The 27,137-nt window shown below is 27.5% G+C and overlaps 2 protein-coding genes across 4 annotated transcripts; one reads left to right on the top strand and one right to left on the bottom strand.

Moving 5' to 3' along the window:
• Positions 1–31: 31 nt before the first annotated feature.
• On the top strand, positions 32–11,293 carry LOC130678034 (alpha-crystallin B chain). Of its 3 annotated transcripts, none has more exons than XM_057485017.1 (4): positions 32–435; positions 4,154–4,276; positions 4,921–5,113; positions 10,740–11,293. In XM_057485017.1, exons 1-4 carry the CDS (start codon positions 248–250, stop codon positions 10,932–10,934), a joined length of 699 nt encoding a protein of 232 aa, XP_057341000.1. In that variant the 5' UTR covers positions 32–247; the 3' UTR covers positions 10,935–11,293. The 3 variants fall into 3 exon arrangements, with proteins under 3 accessions (XP_057341000.1, XP_057341001.1, XP_057341002.1); XM_057485019.1 differs by lacking the exon at positions 32–435 and adding an exon at positions 1,965–2,132; XM_057485018.1 differs by lacking the exon at positions 4,154–4,276 and having other exon boundaries at positions 33–435.
• A 420-nt stretch (positions 11,294–11,713) lies between these two features.
• On the bottom strand, positions 11,714–17,150 carry LOC130678030 (nischarin). Its single transcript, XM_057485012.1, has 2 exons — positions 16,436–17,150; positions 11,714–14,363 (listed from the first exon to the last, which is right to left on the bottom strand). Exons 1-2 carry the CDS (start codon positions 16,871–16,873, stop codon positions 13,398–13,400), a joined length of 1,404 nt encoding a protein of 467 aa, XP_057340995.1. The 5' UTR covers positions 16,874–17,150; the 3' UTR covers positions 11,714–13,397.
• Between the last annotated feature and the right edge of the window lie 9,987 nt (positions 17,151–27,137).

A 27,137-nucleotide genomic window follows, 5' to 3' on the forward strand; every position in this document is an offset into this window, starting at 1 on the left:
TCTCGCGTTACTATTTAAGGAGTAGTAGGTGATGTGCGCCGCTCACTTTTGGATCTGAGTTCGACTAAGCATCACCGTTTGTTTATTTACTACCAAAGTTACAGATTTATTTTCAGTGATTTAAAATCAACGCAACAGTAAATTAATAAAACTGTGTGTGAAAATAAATAAACTTAAGTGCCGTCGTGGTTTTGGAATAAAAATAAAAAATTTTTTTTAATTTCTTAATTCTTAAATTTGAATAATAATGGCTGACAGTGGTACTAAGCGCAACATTCCTATCAAACTCGGCGACTTTAGCGTCATTGATAGCGAATTCTCAAATATACGCGAGCGATTTGATGCTGAGATGAGAAAAATGGAGGACGAGATGTCGAGATTCAGAAGCGAACTTATGAATCGTGAGAGTAATAACTTTTTCAAGACTACTTCTAGGTAATTATTTTATTCTTTTTATACATCAATTGTTTATTTATTTTTATTATGAAATTTTTTTTTTTACCGGCATTTGATTCAAACTTTTTGTTATTAAAAATAATTTATAAATTAAAAATTTCACGTTTAAAACTCCTTTAATTATGTCGTTTTTTTTGTAAAACTTATTCTGAATTTTTGAAAAAAATTTTTGGAGTTTGAATTTTTTTTTATTTTTAAAAAATTTGAATTGCAATAAAAATAATATTAAATTTCACAATAACAATATTAATTATATAATTTTAGTAAATGGAGTAATAAAATTTATTTTGAAATTTGAATTTTAAAAATAGGTCATTAGATCTTAGTTTGATATAAGTAATAATAATTAAATGACGTTAATGATATGTAAGAAAAATAAATTTGACAATTGAAATATTCTGGCGAGTTATCAAAATGACTCAGGTCCGGAAGTTAAATTAAATAGAAGGCCTTTGGCAGAGAATAAAAATAAAAAAACATGAAATAAAGGTATGAAAGTACGTAGAGACGGGCTATGAATAACATTGAGTGGAGGCGAGACTCATTTGATATGTATCAAAAAAAGGTATATCGTAAGAAGGATCTTTACAATTGAAAAACATTAAGGGTCCGTGATGCATATTTAAATATATAAATGTACTTTTATACTTGTCATGAGTGTATTTTAAGTACCAGCTATTTTAAAAGCTTTTAAAATAAAACTGACGTAATATAATTGGATTAAATAAATTAATTGATTGATTGATTGATTAGTTAGTTAAATTACTAGTTGTTTGTAATGCAGTGGTTAATTATTTAGTCATTGCATTGCATTATTATATTTATGGACGCGCTATTTTTAGAGATTCAGTCACACACCGGTCGAAATGTCGACAGCTGGATTGTATATGCGTACAGTCCAGAACACACTTAAAGTTTGAAAAATATTTTTTTTTTTAGTTTACTGTTCCTAATATTTTTTTTTTTAAATTACTTTTGACAATTCTGTTGAAAAGTCTTGGCATTTAAATTTAGAACTCATGTTGAACCCCCAAAGTACTTAGATCCTTAGTAGTAGTGATTAAACTTTAAAATATACTCCATGCGATAAAACCCTTATTATATTTTTTTTACTAAAGGTCAAAATTTTATTTTTATATCCAATAGTAAATTTTATTTTTTTTTTTTTTCCTATTATATTTATTCATTTATGGAAAAATAAATTTTGTGAAGACTTGGCCTCGAATTTTATCGACTTTGTAATAAAAAACAAATTTATAGGTACTGAGACCTTCAAGACGTAATTTATAAAGCGCATCTTGTATTTTTGGACAAACAAATTTTTTTTTATTTGTTTATTTATTTAAAAAGTAAATAAATAAAGTTGAAAAATGTATTTTATCATTAATAAAAATAGTTGATATCTTTCCCCACTATCTGACATTTATGTTGCATGTTTTGATCATGTACCTTTTTGCGCAGTCGTTTTTAAAACACCGTCGTGTTCAAACGTCTGACATAAGTTGCATTTTTTTTTAATTTTACTTGTAAGGATTACGTGCGAACAAAAAAAAATAAATAGAATTGAATTCCTTAAAACGCGTAAAAAAATTTTAAAAAAATTATTATTATAATACAATGATGATGCTAGATGAAAAACTGTATCCACCACGTCACAAAACGGTTATACGATACCGGTATGTAATTTAATTACGCAACCTTGTGTTTACATATTTATTTATTTTTATTATAAAAATTTTTAATTGATTCTTTCCTACATTTAATTTAAAAGTTTTTCATTTTTATTTTGTTTTTTTTTTTGTCAAATATCATTCGCGTAATTAGTGTAGCATGAGTTGAGATAAAGTTAACTTTAAAAAGTGTGAGAATGTAAAATTATAGCCAGGTATATGTGAGAATAAAGGGCGTAGCGAAAAAAAAAGTTGACAGGCGGAAATTGATGTAGCGTTACTACAAGAAAGGTAATCAATCAACCGCCCACGTGTACTTTGTATGACCTTATTAACTTTTGAAGTTTGCATATCAAAGATGATACGCAATTATAAATTTTTGACACTTAACTATTTTTAAAACTAAAAATGATAAACTTCCTTCAAGTAATAATTAAAATTACTGCATGAAAATGATAAAATAAGTGTTTAATTTAAATTAAAAAAAAACTAAAACGCTGAGAAAATTATTTTTCCACGCAATGAGAAAAATTTTTTAAACATTTCAACTGATACTTTAATTACGAATAAATTAGTTTATTATTATTATTATTCAACATATATCTTAATCTTTTTGTTGAATTGCTACTCTAACTAAACGAGTAAATCGACAGCGCGTGAAAGCATCCATCCATTCATCCATCCACTCAAAGCATTATACCACTTCCGGTACTATTTTACTCTTACTGACTTCCTGCACAGGTGGATCTAAGATGGATTTACAAAAAAAACCTCCCGTTTCTTATAAACAATTTCAATGAGTAAATGAAATTCTCTAGAATAAATTAATTTGGTAAAGAAAAAGTTTCTTATTCTTCAATTAAAATTTTATTTAATTACTGTGGCCTCGTACATTAACTACGTACTTTAATTGTCAGTGTCAGATACTAGATTTTTAGTACAATGACAGTAATTATTTAACAATAAAAAAAAGTCATTTGGTTTTAATTTACAAAGCTATTTTTTTAATATTTGTATTTAAATTATTGCGATGTCTCGAATGTGAACGGTATGAAATAAATAAGGATGAAGCACGTAAGGTAGCGTGATTTACAAAATACATATTTTAAAAATGCATTTTAACGCATTGTCGTTTTATTTACTTTTTAAATCTGTAATAATTTATTTTAAATTAGGGCTTGATATTTAAAAAAATAATTTTTTTAAAACTTTATTCGATTCTCATGACTCATGACCTATGACCTCACATCGGGGTCACTGATCTTTATCCAGTTGACAGACAAAGCTTCCGGCTATCTGAACTTTGAAACTATAATTACTGTAATTTTCTTTTGAAATAAATCTAAGATCATTAAAGAAATATTTAAAATATATATACACAGAAAAAAAGGATTTCTTGACACAAAAAATTTTTACTCGCCCAAGAAAATTTTTTCCCATCCCAAGAAATTTTTTGCATTATGAATTGAAAACAAAAATTTTCTTAAGGCGAGAATGAATTTTCTCAGAGCAAGAAAAAATTTTTTGTCAGTAAATTTTTTCTCGTCCAAACTCTCTAAAAATGAATCAGTGAAATTCACTTCAAATTAGTGAATATTCACTGGGAACCAGCTATAAGTATACCACTGGTTGAATTGGTGGTATACTTATAGCTGTAGAAATAGTGACTATCCACTGATTAGCGAGAATTTCACTAATTCATTTTTAGAGAGAAGAAAATTTTTGTGTTCAATTTTATAATACAACAAAATTCTTGCGCCAAAAAATTATTTTTTCTGTGTATTTACGATAAAGTTAAAAAATAAAGTAATTATAAGCGATGACGAAAAAAACTCAAGGCTAAATTTAATTGGATTAACGAAAAAAAATAAAATACAACTTGCCTCGTAACCAAACATTTTTTTTTTTTTTTTAATAATAATGAATGTTTAATAATATTAATAAGTTAATGCTATTGGCATTTTTGGCTATTTTGGTTGGTAAACTAACAAAAATAATATCATATTATGAAAATATGTATATGCCAGCCGACACCATACAAGCAGCAGTGAACATCGCACCTCAACGACCTCAAAGACGGAGGGTTGGGACAAAGTCGATCATCCTGCCGCGCCGTCAAAGCGTTCCGCGTTCGACAAGGCTTTCACCAGGTGACACTTAATAAACCATCAACAAACCACAGCAATAAAAAATCTTATATATTTTTTTATTGTACATCAATGTTATCGACACTCGCAAGAAACACTAGCCGTAGATCATCTAGACTTTAGTTCCTGCTAAATTTTATTTTTGTTACAGCTTTCATTCGTCACTAACGCACGCTATTTTTTTTTATGATTTAATTATTAAGACATTGTTTATTTATTTTAGTATGTCTGAGTGAGCAAAAGCTTTGCTGTTAATTAACAATACTAATTAATCATTATGTATATCGATTAAATAGTTACATAAAGATGTTATTGAGTTACTTATCAGGACTGTCTTTAAAAGTAAATAATAAAAAAAATGATAAAATAAAACATTAGGCTTTAGCTCAATCGTTTTTTATCACTGGGTCGTTAAGAAAAAAATAAGCATCATTAGCAGCCTAATTATAATTTCGCTATATATATATATATTTATCAAAGCATATTTATAATATATATTATTGATCATAACTATGAATTTTAGATCGTCACTGAATGATCATCGCACAATTCATTACTTTATGTTGGAAAAAATAAATAAATATAAATATATTTTATTAAATTTATATGAAATTAATTTTTTTTATTAATTTGTTTTTTTTTTTTAGTACAACCTCACAGCAGAGTACTCAACATAACAGCTCACTGAGCCCTCAGCATGACTCACGTACCTGGTTGGACGGTCTCAACAGCCCACTTATCCAAGACGAGGGTGATAACAAAATGTTAAAACTGAGATTTGACGTATCTCAATACACACCCGAGGAAATTGTTGTCAAAACTGTTGACAACAAGCTTTTGGTATGTACTTGTTGAATTATTTGGAATTTATCCAAATCCATTGTCCTACATTTCATCAAAGTATTCACAGTTCATATAATATGACAAATCTGTCTGCAAAATATTCTTATAAATAAAATAACTTCAGAGTTTTACTTTGGTATCGATGTCGAAAAGTTAATTTTTAATTTTAATTTCGGTATTTTCCGTAAATCTATTTGAATGTTTGGAAGTACGGGAACTAAATGAAAATAATACTAAAAAATTCATTGATAAAATTCCATGACTATTAAAAATTTAAAAAATTTTCCAAGATAATTTAATAATTTTACATGAATATAAATTTTTCAAATAATTAAAAAAAAATTCAAAGAAAAATTTTAATGAAAATACAATATGAGTATACAGACAATAAGGATTTCTCGAGACCAAAAATTTAACTCGCTTCAAGAAAATTTTTACTTGTCCCCAGAAATTTTTTGCATTATAAATTGAAAACAAACATTTTCTTGGGGCGAGAAAAAATTTTTTGCACTAAAAACTTTTTTCCCCATAATGCAAAATATTTCTTGCGCCAAAAAATCCTTTTTTTCTGTGTATTTAAATATATAAGGTAGAGGTACTGTTGTTGGCCACTTTAGGGCCAGTTTTGAACACTGGGAAAAGTAAGATAAAATAATTTGTAAAAGACGCAACGATATAATTAATTTTTAATGTGTGTTCAAAGATACTTTTATCCCACTATGAAAATTGAAATTTTATTTTATACGTTTTCGTAAATTAAAATAAAGTATTAAATACCCAACTACTTCTACCCTATGTTCTACCTAACTGGGATAACTCAATAATTTCATGACTTCCAATAATTAGATAAAAAATATTTTAAAAGATTTCTTTCAAAGAATTTTATATATTCTTACAAAAAGTACAAAATTTCTTATGCTATCTAATTTCTGATCGGTTCTGATAAACTTTTATCAAAATTTATCAAGGCGTCTACTGATAGGAATTTTTATTTATTTACTGGGAATATTAGTTTTTTTTATATATACTGCTATTTTTATAATTTGTTTTAAATTCCTTGTGAATTTTTGTATAAAAATAACATAAAATTGCAAAATTTATCAATATTTTTCTATATTGTTTCTTTAAAAAACCACGAGAAAGAGCTTGACCATCCATTTATATTGATCAATTTATTCAATTTTAAATATTAAGTTTGATTTGGATTTAAAAATTTTTAAAAATACAGGTCTAACTTTTTTTTCGTTAAATCTTAAGTAGTTTTTGATAATTGTAAGTTTATTAAAGTTTTGACATGAAATTTCTTGTATATGAAAAATAATTATACATAAAAAAAAAAATTCAATCAAAATTATGGTTTTTCGAATGACAATTAAAAAACAATTATTGAAATGAAATTATTAAGGAAAATGAAACAAATTGTGATTACAATTTTCATGATATTTATGACGAAAATTTAAAGTTATGTAAAAATAAAATATATAAATAATTTAATTTATATTTTATATTTCTGACTGAATTCAACTTGTTAATAACTTCAAGTAATTGGCAAGCTTCAAAATATTCTATAATACAATTCTATTGAAAAATAATTGAATTTTTTTTTTTTTTTTAATACTTTATCAAATAAACTAATCACGTTGCTTTTAAAATATTTTTTCACTTGTAATAAATAACGCGTAACGATAAAAATTATAATATTGCACAATTTACTTGGCAAAAATATTTAGTACGGTTACATAACATAAATTACAACTTTACTTTGTAAACAGAAAAAAAAAAAAATTTTTTTAAAATAATTTTGCATTACATTAAATTTTTTTTTTTCAAAAGTATTTTAAAAATAATTATATAAAAAAATAATTTATTTATTTTTTGTTTGTATTAAATTTAAATTTAAAGCCTCGCCGACTAGTAGGTGCCAAGTAAAGAGAGAGAATCTTAACATCAGTATAGCGCCGAACTAAAATAGTTTATTCTAAAAATATAATTTACTCGCCTTGGTTACAGTACTGTAAATACCATTGCTGTAATGTATATCAAAATTATTTTTTATTTCACCCTCAAATTTAAAAAAAATTTATAATTTTTCATCAAGTGAAATTAAAACACCAAAATTTCAATTTTTAAAATAATTAATTGCTCTGTAGATTTTATTTATTGTACTGCACATCAGAATCAACAAGTGTGTAGGTGTTTAAGAAGTTACTAAGTCAGTTATAATGACACCTTCAGTCACGATAGTTACATTAAATATATAAAAAAATATATCCGAGTTTACCGTTATTTCGAAGGGAATTCAGGTCAATGTACTTTCTACTAAAAGATTAAATTATATATACACGCAAAAAAATAAATAATAAATTTTATTCGGATTTTCATTCATTTTTATTGTTTGAACAATAAAATCGCATCAAAAAAGGTAATTCATAAATAATATACTATTTAAAGCGAAAAAGTATAAAAGTGATTCTCTAAAATATATTAATATGAAAAAAAAAAAAATTTAGAGCCATCATAAAGCACCCTCAGAGCTTTCGCGCATGAGGTGTGCAAAAATAGTCACTCTTGGTCTTTAAATTTTATTGTTCGAAATGATAAAATATGTCATCTTGCCATGTAGGTATAGTCGCATCAGTAATAGTTTAGGTTAATTCTTTCACATACATTGAATGCCCACAAACACAAATAAAATTTTATTGTTTCAAACTATAAAAACTGATTCGCTTAAGATATACTTTCTACAAATTGAAGAAAGTAATAATTATATAACGTTCTATATAAAATCAATTGCTCGACATTGAAAATCTTATTTATCATACTAAATGTTTTTTTACTTTTTTACTATAAACTTTAATGTTCCAAACAGCGAATGTTAAAGCTGAAACGTTAAATTATTATAATTTCATTTTTTTATCTGCCAAACAGTAATTTCTATTACTTGTAACATGATTTATTTACATATAAACTTTAAATTAAGATTATTATAATTTATTCTATAAAACCACGAAATTGCTGTTTGAAATGATATTAAATTGTGAGCACTCTAAATTTTTAGTTATCAATTATTAATTTTTATAACTCATTTTTTTTGCGTGTATATGATTTTATATTTTATCTAATCGCTCTAAAAAAAATTTATTTCTCAAAAACAATATCAAAAATATAAATCCAATATTTTTATTTATACTTTTACAACGTTAATGACAATTAAATATAGATTTCCATAAAAGTCTTGGTTGTAAAGTTATTTTTTTTCAAATTTTGGTCAAGGTTTTCGGGTCACACGTAATCAGACCTTAAAAAGATCGAAAACTCACGGTCGATAAGTGGATTGTCATCAAGGTTCAATTTTTATCGTCAACCCTGAATTCACTCTTGTATTTATAAATATTTTTTTTTTCTTCAACTCCCAAATAAGTTTAATAAAACAAAAAAATTAAGTTTTACGCAATAAGTAAGACGATCTACAACCTGCTTTAAATTACAAAGTAAAAGTAAAAAGTATATATTTTTAAACAATAAACAACTTATTTTCTCTCAGTTGCACTCAGTGGTCTAGATTAAAGTCAACAGTTACTAGGTTGCTGGATAGTTATAGAATTACATTGACTAGACAAATAAAAATCCACCACACGCATCGTACCCGTAGCTCTTTTTTACGACCCCATGCTACGAATAAATCGATACTTTACGGAAATTAAGTCTCTCGTATAGATAACATGTAAAGTATCAAGTTATAAATTATAAATTAAAGTATTAATTTAAAGATAAATATAAAAATATTGAAAATTGATAAATAAACAGAGTGGAGATTAAGTCATTAGCTTACATAATGCACTTAATTTAATGTTCATAGTTGATATTGACAAGGTGTGGCATAAGATTTTTATTTTCTTTATAAAGACAATTGTTATGCATGACAATACTCTTTAATCTTTAGTTCAGAGGTCATCTATGGCCATTATAATTTTTTTTCTAAGTTATTGTAATGTAAAAATAAAAATTTTAGTCAAGGAAGAAGTAGATGTAGAATAAGAAGAACGAGGAGTAATCATTTAGAGTATTATATTCACGTGGTAATGTGACCTTTAACGAGAACGTGATGAGAGAGTTGGTAGATTGAGGCTTGTGAAAAATTTACGGCACGATTTGTTGCTTAAGCACATGTACAAGTTTAGTTATACTTGTTTTATTTAGTAATAAAAATAAGATCGAGGAAGAGAGAGTGACACTTTGACTCGGTTGACTGTCAGTGAGGTCTTTCGGTACACAGTCAGGGTCGGAAGACTTTTATTTTTGTCACTAATAATATATCGATTGTCACTATGCTTAAATACTTTAATATACATGTATATATTTAAATTTTAATTTAGTTAATTATTTAATTTTTTTCTTAAGCAACAGTTGCTAATTTAAAAATTATTTAATAAAAAAAATTAATGAGGTTGAGATTAAATAAAATTGACATTTAACTTAAAAGTGTCTTATGTCCACCCACATATATTTGTCTTGGCCTTAATTATATAAATATGAGCTCAATGACTTTATGAACTACTTCATTTATTTAAAAATTTGATTTTAAGATTAAAAATAATTTTCAATTTCTTTAAATATTATTTTTAAAAAATTATTTAAACATACATATATACATGTATATATATTCTACGTTATTATTTTAAATTTGCATTATTTTTGCTTGTGTTCTGATCAGATGAACAAAATTACCAGCTGTTAAAACATTCTTTATAACAGACAGTGAATTAACAGACAAATGGTCTGAAAAAAAAATAAAAAAGTTTTTTTTTAATCTATAAATTTTGTATATTTATTATTTTTAGAATTTCAAATGTAAAGTGAATATTTTAAAAATATTGTTAATAATTAATGATACTGGAGTTAGCCGACGTCTGATAATTTTTGGGTTTTTTTTTTAAACTATAAATTATAAAAAAAAAAAATTTCAAATAGTTGCACCTTTAGTTTTTTGAATTTTCTAAATAAATGTGCATATTTTTAGATTTTATTTTTTTTGTAATTCATTTAGTGAAAAAAAAATCGTCTTCTAACTTCAGGATCATTAATAATTAAGAAGTAAATTTTTAATATTTTTTCACGTTTAATGTCTACTGACCTACTCTTAAAAGAAAATTCGTTGAATTCTTCAATATGTACTTTTAAAATATATTGAGTGAGTCATAGCACGCAAGACTAGCCACTGGTCGATAGTCCAGTTTGCCATTAAAAATTTTAAAAAATAATTTTCTTCCGTAAAATAATATTTTTTAAATGAAGAAAATTTTAATATTAAATAAAAGTTAAATTAATTAATTGATAAAAATAAATTTAATTTATAAAAATTTTTACATTTAATAAAAATAACTAGTTAAGATAATGTTGGATTAGACAGATGCGCATATAGGTCACGTCTGATCAGATTACACTAACGTTATATTAATAAATCAGCTGTGACATGATTTGGATCACGCGAACTTGTCTCAATAATTTTTTACTTTATCATTACAATAATTTCCTTTGTTATCCTGAATTCCATACTTGCATTTAAATAATTACACGACTAAAGATAAAAATAATAAATAAATATTTTATTTTCTATTTTTAGGTCCACGCAAAACATGAAGAGAAAACAGAAAGTAAATCAGTATACAGGGAATACAATCGTGAATTTTTATTACCAAAAGGAACAAATCCCGAGACTATCAAATCATCACTTAGTAAAGACGGTGTCTTGACTGTTGAGGCTCCACTTCCAGCCCTCGGTGCCGGTGAAAAATTAATTCCCATTGCCCACAGCTAAATTATTAATAAATTTTTTTAAAATATTATCAAATATAATTAAAATTTGATAAAAAAAAAGAAAAAAAAAAAATTCCACATTTTTTGAATTGAAAAATTAAAAAAATTGTCCACTTTCCCTTTAGCCTCGTCTTTGAATTTTTATATCGATATATAAATACAAAAAAAAATTATTATTAACAAATGCAAATTTATTAAGTGTGTTGAGAATTTAAAAAAATAAACTAATTGACGGATTAATATTTTATGAGCCGTTAAAATTAATGCTGCTTCAATATTTATACAAATATACAATTTTTATACATAAAAAAAATTTATTAATTTAAAAAAATTCATATATTTGCAATTAAAATTAATAAATAATTAAAATTAAATTGAATGATAAAAATTATCTTGAGGCTGTAAAGTTAAGTGGAAAAATTTAATTAATCTGACTATTTGTAATAATTTATGTACGTATTAGATTAGACATGTAAAAGACTAAACAAAAAAAAACTATACAATGCCTAGTATATTTTAAGCATTATTATGTAATTAATATTATTTATGAATTATATAATTTTCAAAAATAATTATTTAAATTATTATTTTTAATCTTAATACCCATCTGCTGTACTTTAATTATTTTAATCGAAGATATTAATTATTGTAACTATGAAATGAAATAGTCAATATTACTCTAAAAATATTTTTTCAGATTAAATAAAAATTATTAATCACTAATAAACTCATTATTTCATAATTATCACAGTTTTATTTTATTAAAATAATTTTTTTTTATATATAACATAATTATTTTACGCTCATTTATTACAAAAATCCAAGCACCGCAATAATTAATTATAAATTTATATATTTTACTTAAAAAAAAATCAATCAATTGACAAAATTAATTAAATATAAAATATTAATAATTAATTGTTATAATAAAAAATGATTGTCTACATTTAATACTAGATATAAATTAATTTACATTTTTTTAATTAATATGTTAGTAATTTGTTTTTGATCTTTAATTAAATTAAAGAAACTAATAAATTAAAAAAAAATGAAATCAACAAAAAATATTTCAAGGTTTGGATTTCAAATTTATCGTACTAATAATCATGATTAATTTCCGCTACACTCAAAGTGGTCAAACTTATTATAAAAGATAATTAACTTTTATTATTTTTTACTACAAAAAAATTGAAAATTTTTTTCTATTTATTTTTTTTATCTAGAATTAAAAAAAAAATTTAGTGATCCATATTAGCTTTAGAAAAAAGTGTACCGTAAGATTATAATATAAAAATCAAACTAGGATCACATTCAAAATTCATTTTTGCAGTCATAAAATATTTTTTTTTTTCTTTTAAAAAATATCAAAATATATACATATTCTTATGAAAAATTTTCTTTAAGAATATGCACAATAATTAATTATTTATGAAATTATTTCACTTGGAAAATAGAAAAAAATAAAAAATTTCTTATTGAATATATTTTTGGTAACTGTATCGTATAAAAATTATATATAATATATGCTAAAAAATATATTTCTTTAGGGAATTCTTAGATGATACCCCCTCCCCCACTTTTTAAAAATATTTAATGACAACTGTCATAACCGTATTAGAATTTTATCAATTTATTAAAAGAAAAATTACTTACAGTTCTTACTAATTAGAAGTTAAATAAATTTCAGTAAAATCTTAATGACAATATTATAATTTTGAACTTAAATTATAATTTTGTGGACTAAAATTTAATTGCCAAATTTTGTTTGACTCCTAATTGATAACAACTTAAGTAATTTTTTTAAAAATCTAAATCTTGGTGAAATTACAACTACGTTGTCCTTTTTTCAATTAATGCTTAAATTTTTTTTTAAATAAGGGCATTCTCAAATAGCGCCCCCCACTTTTTAAAAATTTTCAATTACTCAATTTTCAGTAGCGTATAAAAATTTTATCAATTAATTAAAAAAAAATTAAAGCATCAATTTAAAAAAGGACAATGTCGCTGAGATATAGAATTAAAAAAAAATTACTTACAGTTGATATCAATTGGGAGTTATACGAAATTTGTGAAATAAATTTGAGCCTATAAAATTTTAAAATTCGAATTATAAAATTGACATGAAGATTTTACTGAAATTTATTTCCCAAATTTCGTTCAACTCCCAATTGATATCAACTGTAAGTAATTTTTTTTAAAATTCTATATCTCAGCGAAATTGTCCTTTTTTCAATTGATGCTTTAATTTTTTTTTAATTAATTGATAAAAATTTTACAGGCTAATGATAGTTGAGTCATTGAAAGTTTTTAAAAAGTGGAAGGCACTGTTTGAGAAAGACCTTAATTAATAAAATTTTAATACGGGTATGACAGCTCAGTCAATGAAAATTTTTAAAAAGTGGAAGGCACTGTCTAAGAATACCCTTAAGTAATAGAAATAATAATAATAATATTAATAATAGTTTTAAACAATAGGAATTTCAGCAGAAAAAAGTGCCGAATCAGTATTATTGAACGTCATAGATTTACCCTCTCTAGCTATTCTAAGTGCCTGTAAAACAGCAACAGTATCGAGTTCTTTTTGATTAGGACGTTCATTATCAAGACAAATATCAGCAGCACGTTTACCAAATGGTTCCAGTACTTTAACACGATAATCAATTATTGTTGATACTGGATTACCAGTGAGACGTAAATTTTCAATGCATGGTAAATGCCCGATATATTTAACTTCATCAATATTTTCGATACAATTACAACTAACATCTAACCATTCTAATGAATATAATTTGGCAAACGATGCCAATGACGTTAATTTATTTTGCGATAAATCCATATAAACAATATTACCAAGTTTTGTGTGTAAATTATCTGGTAATTTTGTAAAATTATTTGACGCTACGTGTAATTGTGATAAACGAGGTAATAATGTTATATTCGATAATTCCGTAAGACAATTATTATTTAATATAAGAGATTCAATATGTGGCATCAATTTTATTGATTCATCGATAACTTCAATACTATTATCACTCAAATCTAATTGACTCACTTTTAACCAAACATGAGAATCATTTGCATTTTCAATACAACGATGCAACTCTTCGCACATTACTAGATCAACAATATTTTTCAACTGCGTATTGTGTACTTGCAATTCACGAACAGTGTCACGTAAATTACCCATCATATATATTTTATTAACTGGATAATTATTTATTGTCAATGTTTCTATATTTTTGAATGTTGACAGTTCTATTGGTAAAGTTGATAAGTTTATATTACTTGTGCCGTATAACTCATTGCTGCCTTGTATTGTCAAAGATTTTAAATGCGAATTAACATCAAGCACATGACTGAAATCGTATTTTTTGTCAGCGACTTCTGATGCAGGACATGGTTGTTTTAATCTTTCGCTTATTGCGTACAACTGGAATTATTAAAAATAATTATTAGCCGATTCAACTAGAGTTATATTTTAATTAAATTGACGTTGGGCTTAAAGATTTCAAAATTTTTTTTACGGGCTACAAGTTTAGATGCTAAGATATCGAAATATTTGCTACAGTTCTTACAAAAAAATATTTATAAAATGCATTCAGAAGTTTAACTCTCAACGGTCACACTTCCGGCACGAATCATAAGGGTCACAAAAGGTCTAATAAGGCCCCAAGGGCTTTGATCAACTGTAGAAATAGAAGTAATCAATATTTTTGTTTAAAATTTTATAGAAATAATATTTAAATATTTTTGTAAGAGCTAGGATCAATTTTTATTTAAAATTTTAGTTTTGAATTAAAATAAATGTGATGGCAAAAAAAAAAAAAAAAACAAATTAAGCGACTTTTTGCATAGAAATAAATATAACTTTTATAATTTTAATATTTTTAACTAAATCTTGTGGTAAATTATAAGGGAATAAATTGACTTTGATTTAGAGTCGATGAAAAAGTTCAATTTTTTAAAAAGTATACTTATTTTATTAAATTAAGTGCAAAATTGTTCATCGGAAATTTTAGTAATCAAGAAAAAAAAGGTGTGATTGGTTTTTTGAAAATATCATAGGAGTTAATGAGATCCGAAAAATTGCACGAGTTCTTTTTTTAGAACTTTTAATTTTCCACATAAAAGGAATCTTGTACTTTTTTTAAAATTTAATAGCTATTGAGATATTTGAAATTAAAAATTCGAAAAATTAGATATAGGGATTTTGAATTGAAAATTGCCTGGGGTCTGTCAGTGGATTCCATGTGACCATTCAGTGTTGAATTACCATTAACGGAGTTGTGACCCATAAAACAAATCAACAAAATGTCAAAATTATTTTGTAAAAACTTATTGCTCCGAAAATCTTATTTTGAAATAAAGATAGTAAGCTTGGAAATTAATTCTTTCGCATTTAAATCAATTAAGATAAATGTCCCAATACCGAAACAAGACCCAATACCGAAACGATTTGATAATCATTATATTATACTTTAACTCGTACGCGATGAAATTAAATAAAACTTTCTTTATTTAAAACCTTAATCTTTTAGTTACAAAATAGGATATAAAATATATACGAAATATGAAAAAAAAAAATGTTAATTATAGCAATAGTCTCGGATCCATGACTTTTTCATGTCTCTTAATGGTTTTGCTAAGAAATCAGTCATTGGTCTTAAGCTTATAGAAAATGTATAGAATTACTTTTCAATAATTTTTTTTTTTGTATATACATCTTGAATGGCATAGAATTCAAGAAAACTTGTTAACAATATGATAAGAATAGTATTATTATATTAATTTTACTGTTTGTCTATTGGTACAGGAAGTCATATTAATGTTATCGATAGACATTAAGGGTGAGTTTTATTGACAGCTGAAATCAAGTGCAATATTAATTATTACTGGAGACGTAATATTTATTGCAGTAAGTATGATTGTTATAAAAAATTCATTAAATATAGATAAACTCTAATTTAAATCATAAAAAATAAATTTTTGTGTTTAATTTTTTTTTTATCATTTTTATAGTATAACTTCAAATGCTATATTATGTTTCTATTCTTTAGTTCAAAATATTTATTTTTATTAAATATTTAATCATTAAAAAATTTTAAATGCATTTTACATTAATATTATTTAATAATTGTTAATATAAACACTACGAATAAATGTACGTCAGTGCAAAAAATAACTCGTTTTATTTACTGCTCCAGTATTAGGACAACCGAATTCCGGTATTGGGTCTTTTGGGTGTCATAGAAAGGGTTTTTTTTTTTTATATTAAATTCAAGAAAAACTAATTTGATTATTTTTGAATAGGTAAATGTCTATTATATATGGTGTAATAAATTATTTTGGTTTATAATCAATTTGAATATTTTTAAAACGATAAAAATCAGTCGTATGTCTTTCGTCGTTCCGGTATTGGGACATTTACCTTAATTAATTATTGCATTTAATAAATATAAAGAATATTCAAATAAATAATTATCTAAAAAATAAAATAATTACCTGTATCGGTGAAAATGTATATGATTTTAATTGTAAAATATTAGGACCTTCATTAAAAAATTTCAAAGCCATGTTTTGCAATAAAAAAAATATGTCATAGACATGAAGATCCAAGAAGACAACAAATTCACGCGGCATAGTTTTTTTCAAGTAATTATATATAGTATTCAAGTAATTTTCCAGTGCTTGTCGACGTTTATCAATAAACGTTTCATTTTTACGTCCTATTATTTTTTTTGGCGGCAGAATATCTTTTTCAACACAATGTTCAGACACCAATATCTCATGGAGAACGACAAATTCACTGTACCTGTGTTTTAATGTCCAATTAACGTCACCAATACTGACATTAATTGTATAAAATGTAACATTGTCTATTGTTTCGGACCCGGGTATTTTAATTTGAATAATTTTTTGATTTAACAATGAACAAGCCATTGTTAAACGGTATAATAACTTTTTATTCTTTTGTAAAATTGAAAATGATGATACTGATGATTAATAATTTAAGTACTCAAGTATAATCTAGCCTCAATGACAATTAGATAATCCACTCAATAAATATATTTATGTTTATTCATCATCACTTTTTAAATATTTTATTATTTATAAATGTTATCTAGATATTAAATTAGCTAAATTTAATATTATTAACATTTTAACTAACCCCGATTTAAGTGTAAAAATATTTTATGTCAAAATATTAAATGTGACGTTTTAGATTATTATCAAAATTGTTGTTTTTGTTACTATAGTTTTCACAGAATACTGTGATGGCGTTGGTTACTTTTTTTTTTATTACAATCTACTTTAGCGGGTCCATAAAGATGCTTTTTCATGCTGACGCATGACGCTGCTTTCTAGCGTCCAATTCGATCACGTGATAAGAATTTAACATGTGCGCCACCCAGAAAAAATGCAGCGATAAATTATAGCGCTTAGCGTCAAATTGAAGCGACAAATAATACACGAGTATCGAAAGTCGATGTATCGATGTCAAGTCTTAAATATATTATTATGCTACAAAGTTGACGTATTATCTTTGTAACTTATAATTGATATTCACCTCAAAACTTATTGTAAGTATTTTCCCCGATAACCAGAGTTTCTGATCAAAAAGTTGGTGTACATGAGTTGCGACCAACTTGACTATGAGTTGTCGAGAACTTTCAGCTTTTGTAACTGTTGACTACAAATTGTCTCAAAGTCTTCCAGAAATTTGGCAACAATCAACTGCTGCAATCTATCGAAAACTTTCTGAGAAACTGGTAGTCAACTTGCAGTCAACGGTTACAAAAGCTGAAAGCTGTCGACAACTTTCTCAGAAAGTTGCCATCAACTTATGGAAATGTCAACTTGGCGATGGGTTGCGGCAGTAGATTGTCGCCAAGTTGCGGTCAACTTGGCTATCAGGGGTCAAAGAATCAAAGTAACAGTCGATATTATAACTGGTAACGTAAAACAAAAACCTATCTGATATTTCTCAATATTTATTTTGGTACTCGCTACATTTATGAAATCACAAAATAACAGCGGGTTGTTGTTTTGAAAAGATCGATTATTATAGATACGATTGTTTGAGTGACTTTGACGCTTATACACTGTACACTCGTTGCCATTAATGCCTGGTCCCCTGCATGGCTAAGATTCTATAGTCTGGGGGACCAGGCATTAATGACAACGAGTTTATATCCCAACAAGAAAAGCTAAACCACTGATCTCTATACTAACTGGATAGCTGATACATATGGAAGAATTTCGAAAAAAATAGGCCTTGCCTGGAGCGAAACCAGCGCCGCAAAATAGTTGTCAGGGAACTAATATGAATATAAGAGCGCATGCGTTAAATAAAAAAAAGACACATAGGGGAACTTAAATTACGAGAATGTTACTTTGAAGTGTGGAAAGTTATTTTACTAGAGTAATTATCGGCTAAAGTAAATAAATATAATTGTTGAAAGAGTAGCAAATGTGATTAGCATATTATATTGCACGCCTCGGAAGCGAAGCGGAGAGGTTGTGCTTTATAACCGACCTGTCAAGGTCACATGATTTCCACTCATTAAAGTGCATATATTTTTTTTCTATAACTCTTACACATTATGAAAAGCACATCAATATAAAGCTGAAACACTAATAAATAATCCAGATACTTTTTTTAATTTGTCTAATATGTATTAATATAAAAAAAAGTTCATTAAAAAAAATTTATCGTGGACGTGCATTAGTCTGTGGTTCAAAAAAACGGCGTGGTATGGATATCTCGAGAACGACTTGACGAAACTACTTAATTTTTTTTCAAAATTTTCAGAAATAAGCAAAGAAGGTTCCTTTCGAAAATCATTACTGTAGCCCTTCTCGTTTTTTTAAAAATAAATCATTACGGTTAAAACCGGCAATCTTACATGTAAACAAACACACACTGCCGCCATTTTTCATTAGGAATGTTTTCCTTATTTATTTTTTTTTTTTACTTTTATTACCGTATATTTACCATGGAAATTTCTATGGGAAAAGAGCGGGATATTCAATTTTATTCGAAATTTAGCTTTTAAAAAAAAACGTAACATGAGCGTTCGAGGCGTGCACTTTTGGATTTTCCAAATTCTTTATTGGTAAATTGTATAGTATATTATATAGTACTAATAGAGTAGTAAATTCAATTAATTCAGCTTATGTTGAGAAAATAATTATAACATATAAAGAGCAAACTTTTTTATATAATTTCTATCGTTAAATATCACAATGATAATATTTCCAGACTTACAAACTAATTGTTTAGAAATGATCAATTGAGCGAAAATAAATTGATATTTATTGTGAAATTTATAGATTTTTGTAATAATAATGTTAGAATAATGTTAAATAGTGAAAGATTTTTTATGAGTAATGCTTAATGATGATCAAAATAGTTAATGTGTACCGTTTAGTGGAAAAAATTGAGATAAGAACAAAAAACTTTAGATTTTAATTTTTTCTTCGATTTTAATCGTTAATAACTTTAGAAGAAGTAAATTTAGGCTAAAACATTAAGAGACCTTTTTTGTAGAGCATTTAATATCTTTCAAAAATTTTTCATGCTCTTTTTTAGATATTTACTGATTCGTCAGTTACAAAATTCAATAGTAATAATGTTAAATCGAAAATATATATCAATTTATTAAGCTTAATTGATCGGAAACGGCTTGTTTGACGAAAATTTTCAATCAGACATTTTTTGCAAGGAATTTAATTTTACCTAAGAATAAGTAAAAATGCATTATTATTACTCCAATGTTTGAGCAGTTCTGACGTAAAAGGTTTATTATCATTTTTTGATAAATTCGATTTTTAGAGAGTTATTCAAGGTCAAATTTGGATTCATGATAAATTTAAGTATTATTTGACTTTTTCGACGAAATTATCAGACTTAAAATGTTATAGCTTTTTTTTTGTAGATCGTTTTATTTCCTACAAATTATCTCGTATAAAGTTTTTTAAATTCTTAAAAGTTCTTTAGTTATTCGCGTTTCAAAGTAAGTAAATAAAATGGACCAGAATAAGATTTCTTAGAACAAATTAAAATGTAAATGCAAATAACTAAAGAACTTTCAAAAATTTGAAAAACTTCATAAGAGATAATTCGTAGAAAATAAAACAATCTACAATAAAAAAGATACAACATTTTAAGATAAGTCTCATAATTTCGTCGAAAAAGTCAAATAATACTTAAATTTATGATGAATCCAAATTTGACCTTGGATAACTCTCTAAAAACAAATTTCTTTGTAGAGCATTCAATTTCCTACAAAATTATGTATTGGTCTTTCTGATATAATGATCTGCTGATAAGTTATTATCATAACATTTTAAAATTCTAAAGTTTGAAAAAAATTTTTCTCATGTTATTTAAATGGAAAATCGAAAATTGCGATGCGGCAGTTGTTAATATTATTAGTAAGAGCTTAATCTTTGACACCATTTTTTTTTTGTCATCTCGAACATTATTTTCGATATCATTTTTGAAAATAAAAATAGTCAATTTTTTTGAATCAGTCTAATATATTTATATATATATATATATATATATATAGGGGAGGGTGGGTCAAAGTGGGCCCCGTAAGCTAGAAATGGGATTATCTATACTTTTTTTTACTCGTTACACTACTTTATAGGCCCTTGTTTGTTATTTAACATTAATAAGCTGTGTCCATTAAAATTGAAAATTCGAAAATTAGGGGCAAAGTGGGCCCCCATCTAAAAAAATTGTGTGAGACAAATTTATTGCTCGTTTTACTTTTTTTAAATTCTTCACTTAAAAAATGTTATGAATAAGCTGTGTTCATAATAAATTACGAATTTGAAAATATGGGGGAAAGTGGGCAAAAATGGGTAAGCCATAAATAAGCTAATAAGTAATAAATGAATAGTCGTAAAGAAGTAAAGGTGACTTATTATGAGCCTCGTTCGTAAAAAATTTCAGAGTGCCCGGGAAAAAATCAGCATGCATGATCATGCCTGAGCAGGCTTAAATCTCATGCATGATCAGGCCTGAATTTTGGCCAGACATGAACAGGCATGATTTTGCCTGAGCAGTCATGATCATGCATGATTCTGCCTGAGAAGTCATGATCGTGTCCAGTCATGCATGATCAGGCCTGGATTTTGGCCAGACATGATCATGCATGACCATACATTATCATGCATGATCATACATTATCATGCATGATCTTCCCTGAGCAGGCATATGATTTTATAATCTGTGATTCCTCTCGAGCACGTTTGGTCGTATTTAAATATTGGCTGCTTATGAAAAATACGATCAGGCATTCCCATACATGAGCACGCGTTATTATGCATGCACACGCATTCCCATAGCTTATTTATTTGAAAGATGTTGCTGTAAGTATTAGAAACTAAGGTATATAATTAATCGTACTATACAAATGATAGAGAGTAATTTATCAATTTTCATTGGTTCTTTTATTTTGAACTTTCATTAAAAACTATTTTTAACATATTATTCACTTAATACATTAAACAATTAATATTTATGAATACAAATTGTTTTTTTATTTATTTAACTATTAATATGCTTAGTTTTCCACTATATTTAAATGGTGTATTACCGTACGATGGACGGTGTGGCTCAATAAGCTATAGATCAAATTGAATGGAATATAGTATAGTGCCGGATAGCTCAACTGGTAGAGCACTCGGCACGATACCGAATTGGTCTGGGTTCGATTCCCAGTTCGGGCTATCTATATTTTTCTCAATTTATCTATAAATTGTCTTATTGAGAGGTTTGCATGTTTAGGTTTCCACTATATTTAAATGGGTTTCCACTATATATAAAAAACTCAAGATACAATGATTTCGAACGTAAGTCATGAGCAAGCCTGATCTAGAATGAATCATGCTTGATCACAAATGAGTTATACAAGATCAAGTATGAACCATGTATGGTCATGCATGACAGAGCATGCTCAATCATGACCTTTCCTGATAAATAATATCTCTGTAGACAATTATTCATAACGTAAGTTATGAGCAAGTCTAATCTAGAATGAGCCATTCATGATCATGCTTGATCACCAATGAGTCATGTCTGGCCATGAATGATCAAGTATGAACCATGCATGGTCATGCATAATAGAGCATGCTCAAGCATGACCTTTCCTGATGGATCATATCTCTGGATACAATTATTTCAAACTTAATGCATGCGCAAGCTTGATCTAGAATGAGTCATGCATGATCATGCTTGATCACGAATGAGTCATGCCTGGCCATGAATGAGTCATGCAGGATCAAGCCTGAATTATGCATGAATCATGCACGATCAGGCACGAATCATGCATGAATCCTGCATGATCATACGTGATCATGCATGGTGATTTTTTCCCGGGTGCTTACTTTGCTCTCAAATTTTAGGGGGGCCCACTTTACCCCACCCTCCCCTATATATCGAAAAAAACAAAACTTGATAAATTTATTGAGAAATGCTAAAATTACTAAAATAAATAATTACTCGAGTCGAAATATGAAGTGTGATTCCAACGTCTCGAGCGTTACAAACGTAACTTCAACGTCTGGGACGTTGCAAATGTAAAGTTGGATTTACACTTGAAACGCTCGAGACGTTGGAATCACACTTCATATTTCGACTCGGGTAACTATCCGCAATGTAATTAAATGAAATCAAAATAACTTTGTTGCGGTGAACGTGTTAATAGAGATTTTTACAGAAATACGTTTACTCTATGAGATTGCCGTAATGTAACTGTAATGCTTTTTTGACCACGTGAAAACCTACGGCTAATCACCATGTTAAAAATTATGGGCACGCATTGCCCAACACTTTCCTTTAAATTGGCTTTGAATTACGGCAGTAGCTTGAAGTTACAGGCAACAACTTGTTTTGATACCGAACCTGGTTACAAGCGTACTTTTCATGTCTGACCAAGCCTGATATGTTGAATTAAATTAAAAAAACTTAATTAGTGATAATTATAGATGAATTTACTCTACAGTAGGTTTTCAATGATGGCCAAAATAATTTTATAAATTGAACAATAAAATATACAGTTTATTGATAATTTACAAGTTTAATAATTCAAATAAATGTAGACACAAAACATTCAAAAATTTTTTCTTAACATATTTTGTCGTTTACATAAATAATTGCCTACTACAAACTTCATATAATACTCTGTTTTATAATTTTTATGATAATCAATTTACATAATAGAATATTTAGATGTTCTAATGTAATGTATATTTACAACTTTCAATAAGGTAAAATAAAAATTTTATTTTGTTTCAGACCTGGAAAGAATAATTAGATCTTATCAAATCTGTATAGGCACGATTCTCTCAGACTTATAATTGACAAAATAAATGACTGGGTGAATTCATGTCTGATCAGACATGAAAAGGTATGGGTTTTCAGAACTGATCAGACATGAACAGTCCTGATCAGGTCTAATTATGCCCAGTCATTTTTCATGTCCGATCAGGTCTGATAATTTTTTTCCGGGTTATGAACAACTGTTGCACAAGCATTGCTCATTATTCCTACTTGAGAATATGATTATTTCACATAAAATTTAATAAATAAATCGAATGTAAAGAGAGCAGAGCGTGTTTTAGAATGTTTTATATTAGATGTCAAATATTTTATTTTATTCACCAAGCAAAATATTGTTGTAATTTTCTCTAAATTTTAGTCTTTAATTTAAATCCTACGTACTTTCTCAATATATTTAAAGTTTTTCTATTCAAAAAGCATAAGAACTCTGATAATTTGTTCCAATTCTCTAAGCTGCATTTTAAGATATTAGAGAGCTGTTTTCAGCGTTTTCTGGGGAATGAAATGCTCTAGGCAAAAAGTAAATGGTGATTTCGTTGAAAATTGAATTCTCTACACAAAAAGTCTCATAAGTCAAGCTACACAGAAAAAAAGGAAATCTTGAAACAAGAAATAAAATGTCTTCGAAATTTTTTTCTTGAACCAAGCGAAATTTCTTACTTTATTGAAGTAAATAAATTATTTGGATCAAGAAATTATTTCCTTCGCGGAAGACATAATTTTCTTAGTCTAAAACATAAATTCTTTAAACCAAGAAAAAACTTTCTTGGTCCCAAAAATTTTTTTTTTGGTTCGAGAAGATTTTTTTTTCAATTCAACAAAATTTTTTTTTGGCTGAAAATTGTTACGTTTTTAAGTCAAGAAAAAATATCTTGAGCTGAAACGAAAAAGTTTTTGAATCATGAAAAATAATGTTTTAAACCAAGAACAAACTTTCTTGGGCCAAGAAAGTTTGTTCTTGGTTTAAAGCATTATTTTTCTCGGGCCAAGAAAGTTTGTTTTTAACTTGAGAAATTTGTGTCTTGTCTAAAGACTGTTACCTTATCGAGTCAAGAAACAATGTCTTGAGCTAAAAAAAAAAGTTTTTGTACTAAGAAAAAAAATTTTTTAAACCAAGAAGAAACTTTCTTGGGCCAAGAATTTTTTTATTTGTCGCAAACAAAAAAAAAATTTTCAGCCAAGAAATTAATTTCTTTAATTAAGCAAATAAATCTATCGAGCTAAAAGATTTTATTTTTTTTTGTTTCATTTTTTTTATGAACAATTTTTTTTTTTGTTTTAATATTACAAACAATGCTTTGAAGCAAATAAATACTGTATCAGAAGCATTTATAAGGGATATGTAAGTTTCTCAATAAGTTAAATATTTAAACAAATTGAGAAAAAACAATTATCGCTTAACCGAGGAATCGAACCCAGATCGATTCGGCGTCACGCGAGAGCTTTACCAACTAAGCCATCCCAGCCTTTGCTATGTTACGTTTACTTTGCCCACATATACTGAACCACACTGGCTTATGGTCAGTCACATTTTTAAATCCTAAACCCAGAATTAATATTACAAATGTTATCGCCAATAATTTAGAAAAACGTTAGTTTTGACATTTTACTAAAATACTGAACGGATTGTATGAATCGTTCATAAATGAATTTCGACATAAATATAAAAAAGTTAAAAAAAAAAAAACAAATTTAATTACAAAAAAAATTGAGAAATTATTCAATATTATTTAATTACATAAATCAATTAATTTATTATTATAATATAATTTGGTTATTTAATTTTTAAGTATTTAAAATAAAAAGGTGGACTCAAAATCCATTTGCTGCGCTAGTGTGAGAAAGAGAGAGAGTGGGGAGTATTCATTCCTTCGGGTGCGAAGTAGGGAGCACCTATGAGTGAGAATCCAAGAGAAAACTTTCTTGGCTTGAGACTCTAGTAATCTTGGTTTGAAATTTTTCGTGTGATTGGTCAGAGAAAGTACACTATACTCTAACCAAGAGTTTAAATTTCTTAAATCAACTCCCTTTATTTTTAGTTCGAGTTCGTACCGTTTATTGTTTCAAAACATCATAGTTCTTTAATTAAGTGTATAACTTTCTCGAACTAAATATTTTTATTTCTTGGTTTAAGTAAGTAACATACTCAGGTTAAGAAAAATTATTATTAAACTAAAAACTGCAAGTTTTTAAAACAAGTAATTCAATTATTGGACCAAGTATGAAATATGTATTGGCTTCAGAATTTTTTTTCTTAATTAAAGATTTAAAATTCAAGAAATTATTTCACTTCGTTTAAGAAATTTCCGGTTTTCATTCCACTCGCTGAAAAATTTCTTGGTTGAAGAAAAATTTTCTTGAGTCAAGATTTTTTTTTTCTGTGTACGATAGGTTTACGATCACGAGTGTTATATCCGGCTTGCCGAATATTTAACACCTCGTTGCACGTCGTCAACGTTTCCTCCAATCAGGGAATTACACTTGACTGTATTCTAAATTCATCCAATTATATATTCTAAATTATTCCTTCCAGAATCGCGAACCGAGGTGAGAAAAACAACGAACACCAAGGTGCGGCAGCCTATGACGCTTAAGAAGTTAATGTATCTTCCTTGCTGGCCCGCGTGAGTTCTAACCCAGAGAGGAAAGTACCACGGGCCCAGGCTTGGCCCAGACTTGGCCCAACTTTGTAGAACCTTGGGCCAGGCTTGTAAGCCAGTCTTGGCCCAGCCTTGGTAGAAGCCTGGAATGATAATCTTGGGCCAAGCCTGGTTGCCAGACCTGGCCCATGCTTGGTTACCAGACCTGGCCCATGCTTGGTTGCCAGACCTGGCCCAGGCTTCCAGGAAACGAATAAATTTAATTAAAAAAAATTTATTATTATTAACCTCGTAGAATTCATGATCATTAACGTTTTAATTATCTAAGGGGAGTAAATGATGTGAAAAAAACTCGGTGGAAATTCTGCTGGACTCTGGGCGCGAACTGTCGTCCTTCTGATTACTGGGTCCGAACGGTAGCTACTGGACGAACCTACTAACGTTGAACTGATACATTTATATGATCTACTTGTATAAACCATGGGTATATCCAAACTTGGGTAATCCTACCTTGGCCCAAGCCCGGGTAATCATTGTAACGGCCAAGGCTAGGTTACCCAGTCCTGGCCCAAGCCTGGCTTGCCATTGGATGGCCAAGGCTAGGTTACCCAGTCTTGGCCTAAGGCTGGGTTGCCATTGGACGACCAAGGCTAGGTTACCCAGTCTTGGCCCAAGTCTGGCTTGCCATTGGACGGCCAAGGCTAGGTTACCCAGTCCTGGCCCAAGCCTGGGCCAATATAGGTGTGCCAAAGCTAGGTTCCCCAGTGCTGGGCCAAGTAGGGGCCCGTTGTTCAACTCTGGCAGCTCCTGTATGGGAAACCGTGTTACGTTTAGGCAACCCTCTTTTTCTATTTTCTATTTCTCTTAAACCGATTAGTTCATATATTCGTTAAATAAATCTAAACAGTCAAGTTACTACAAAATCCCACGGGAAGATCGTCTCGATATTGCACTCGAGGAGGCGTGGCAAGTTGCTTGTTACCGTTAAATTTCAATTCAAAATCGTCTTCTTAAAAATTATATTTTCTTGTCCAAAAATCACCACACGGGAAGTACCGCTCGCGTAAACACAAGGAGGCGTGGGTGATTTTTATAATAATTGTTAAGTGTATAAACAGCGATTCTCATCCGAGTGAATTGCTGGAGTCGGGGATTCATACCGAACTCATATGAGCTAAAGACTCAACAAATTCAAAGTGTAAACTCCATAAGTTAAGTTATTAGTTAAGTGTAAATCCTAGATATTTAA

This window comes from Microplitis mediator, chromosome 11 (assembly GCF_029852145.1).
Source record: "Microplitis mediator isolate UGA2020A chromosome 11, iyMicMedi2.1, whole genome shotgun sequence".
Lineage (NCBI taxonomy): Eukaryota > Metazoa > Arthropoda > Insecta > Hymenoptera > Braconidae > Microplitis > Microplitis mediator.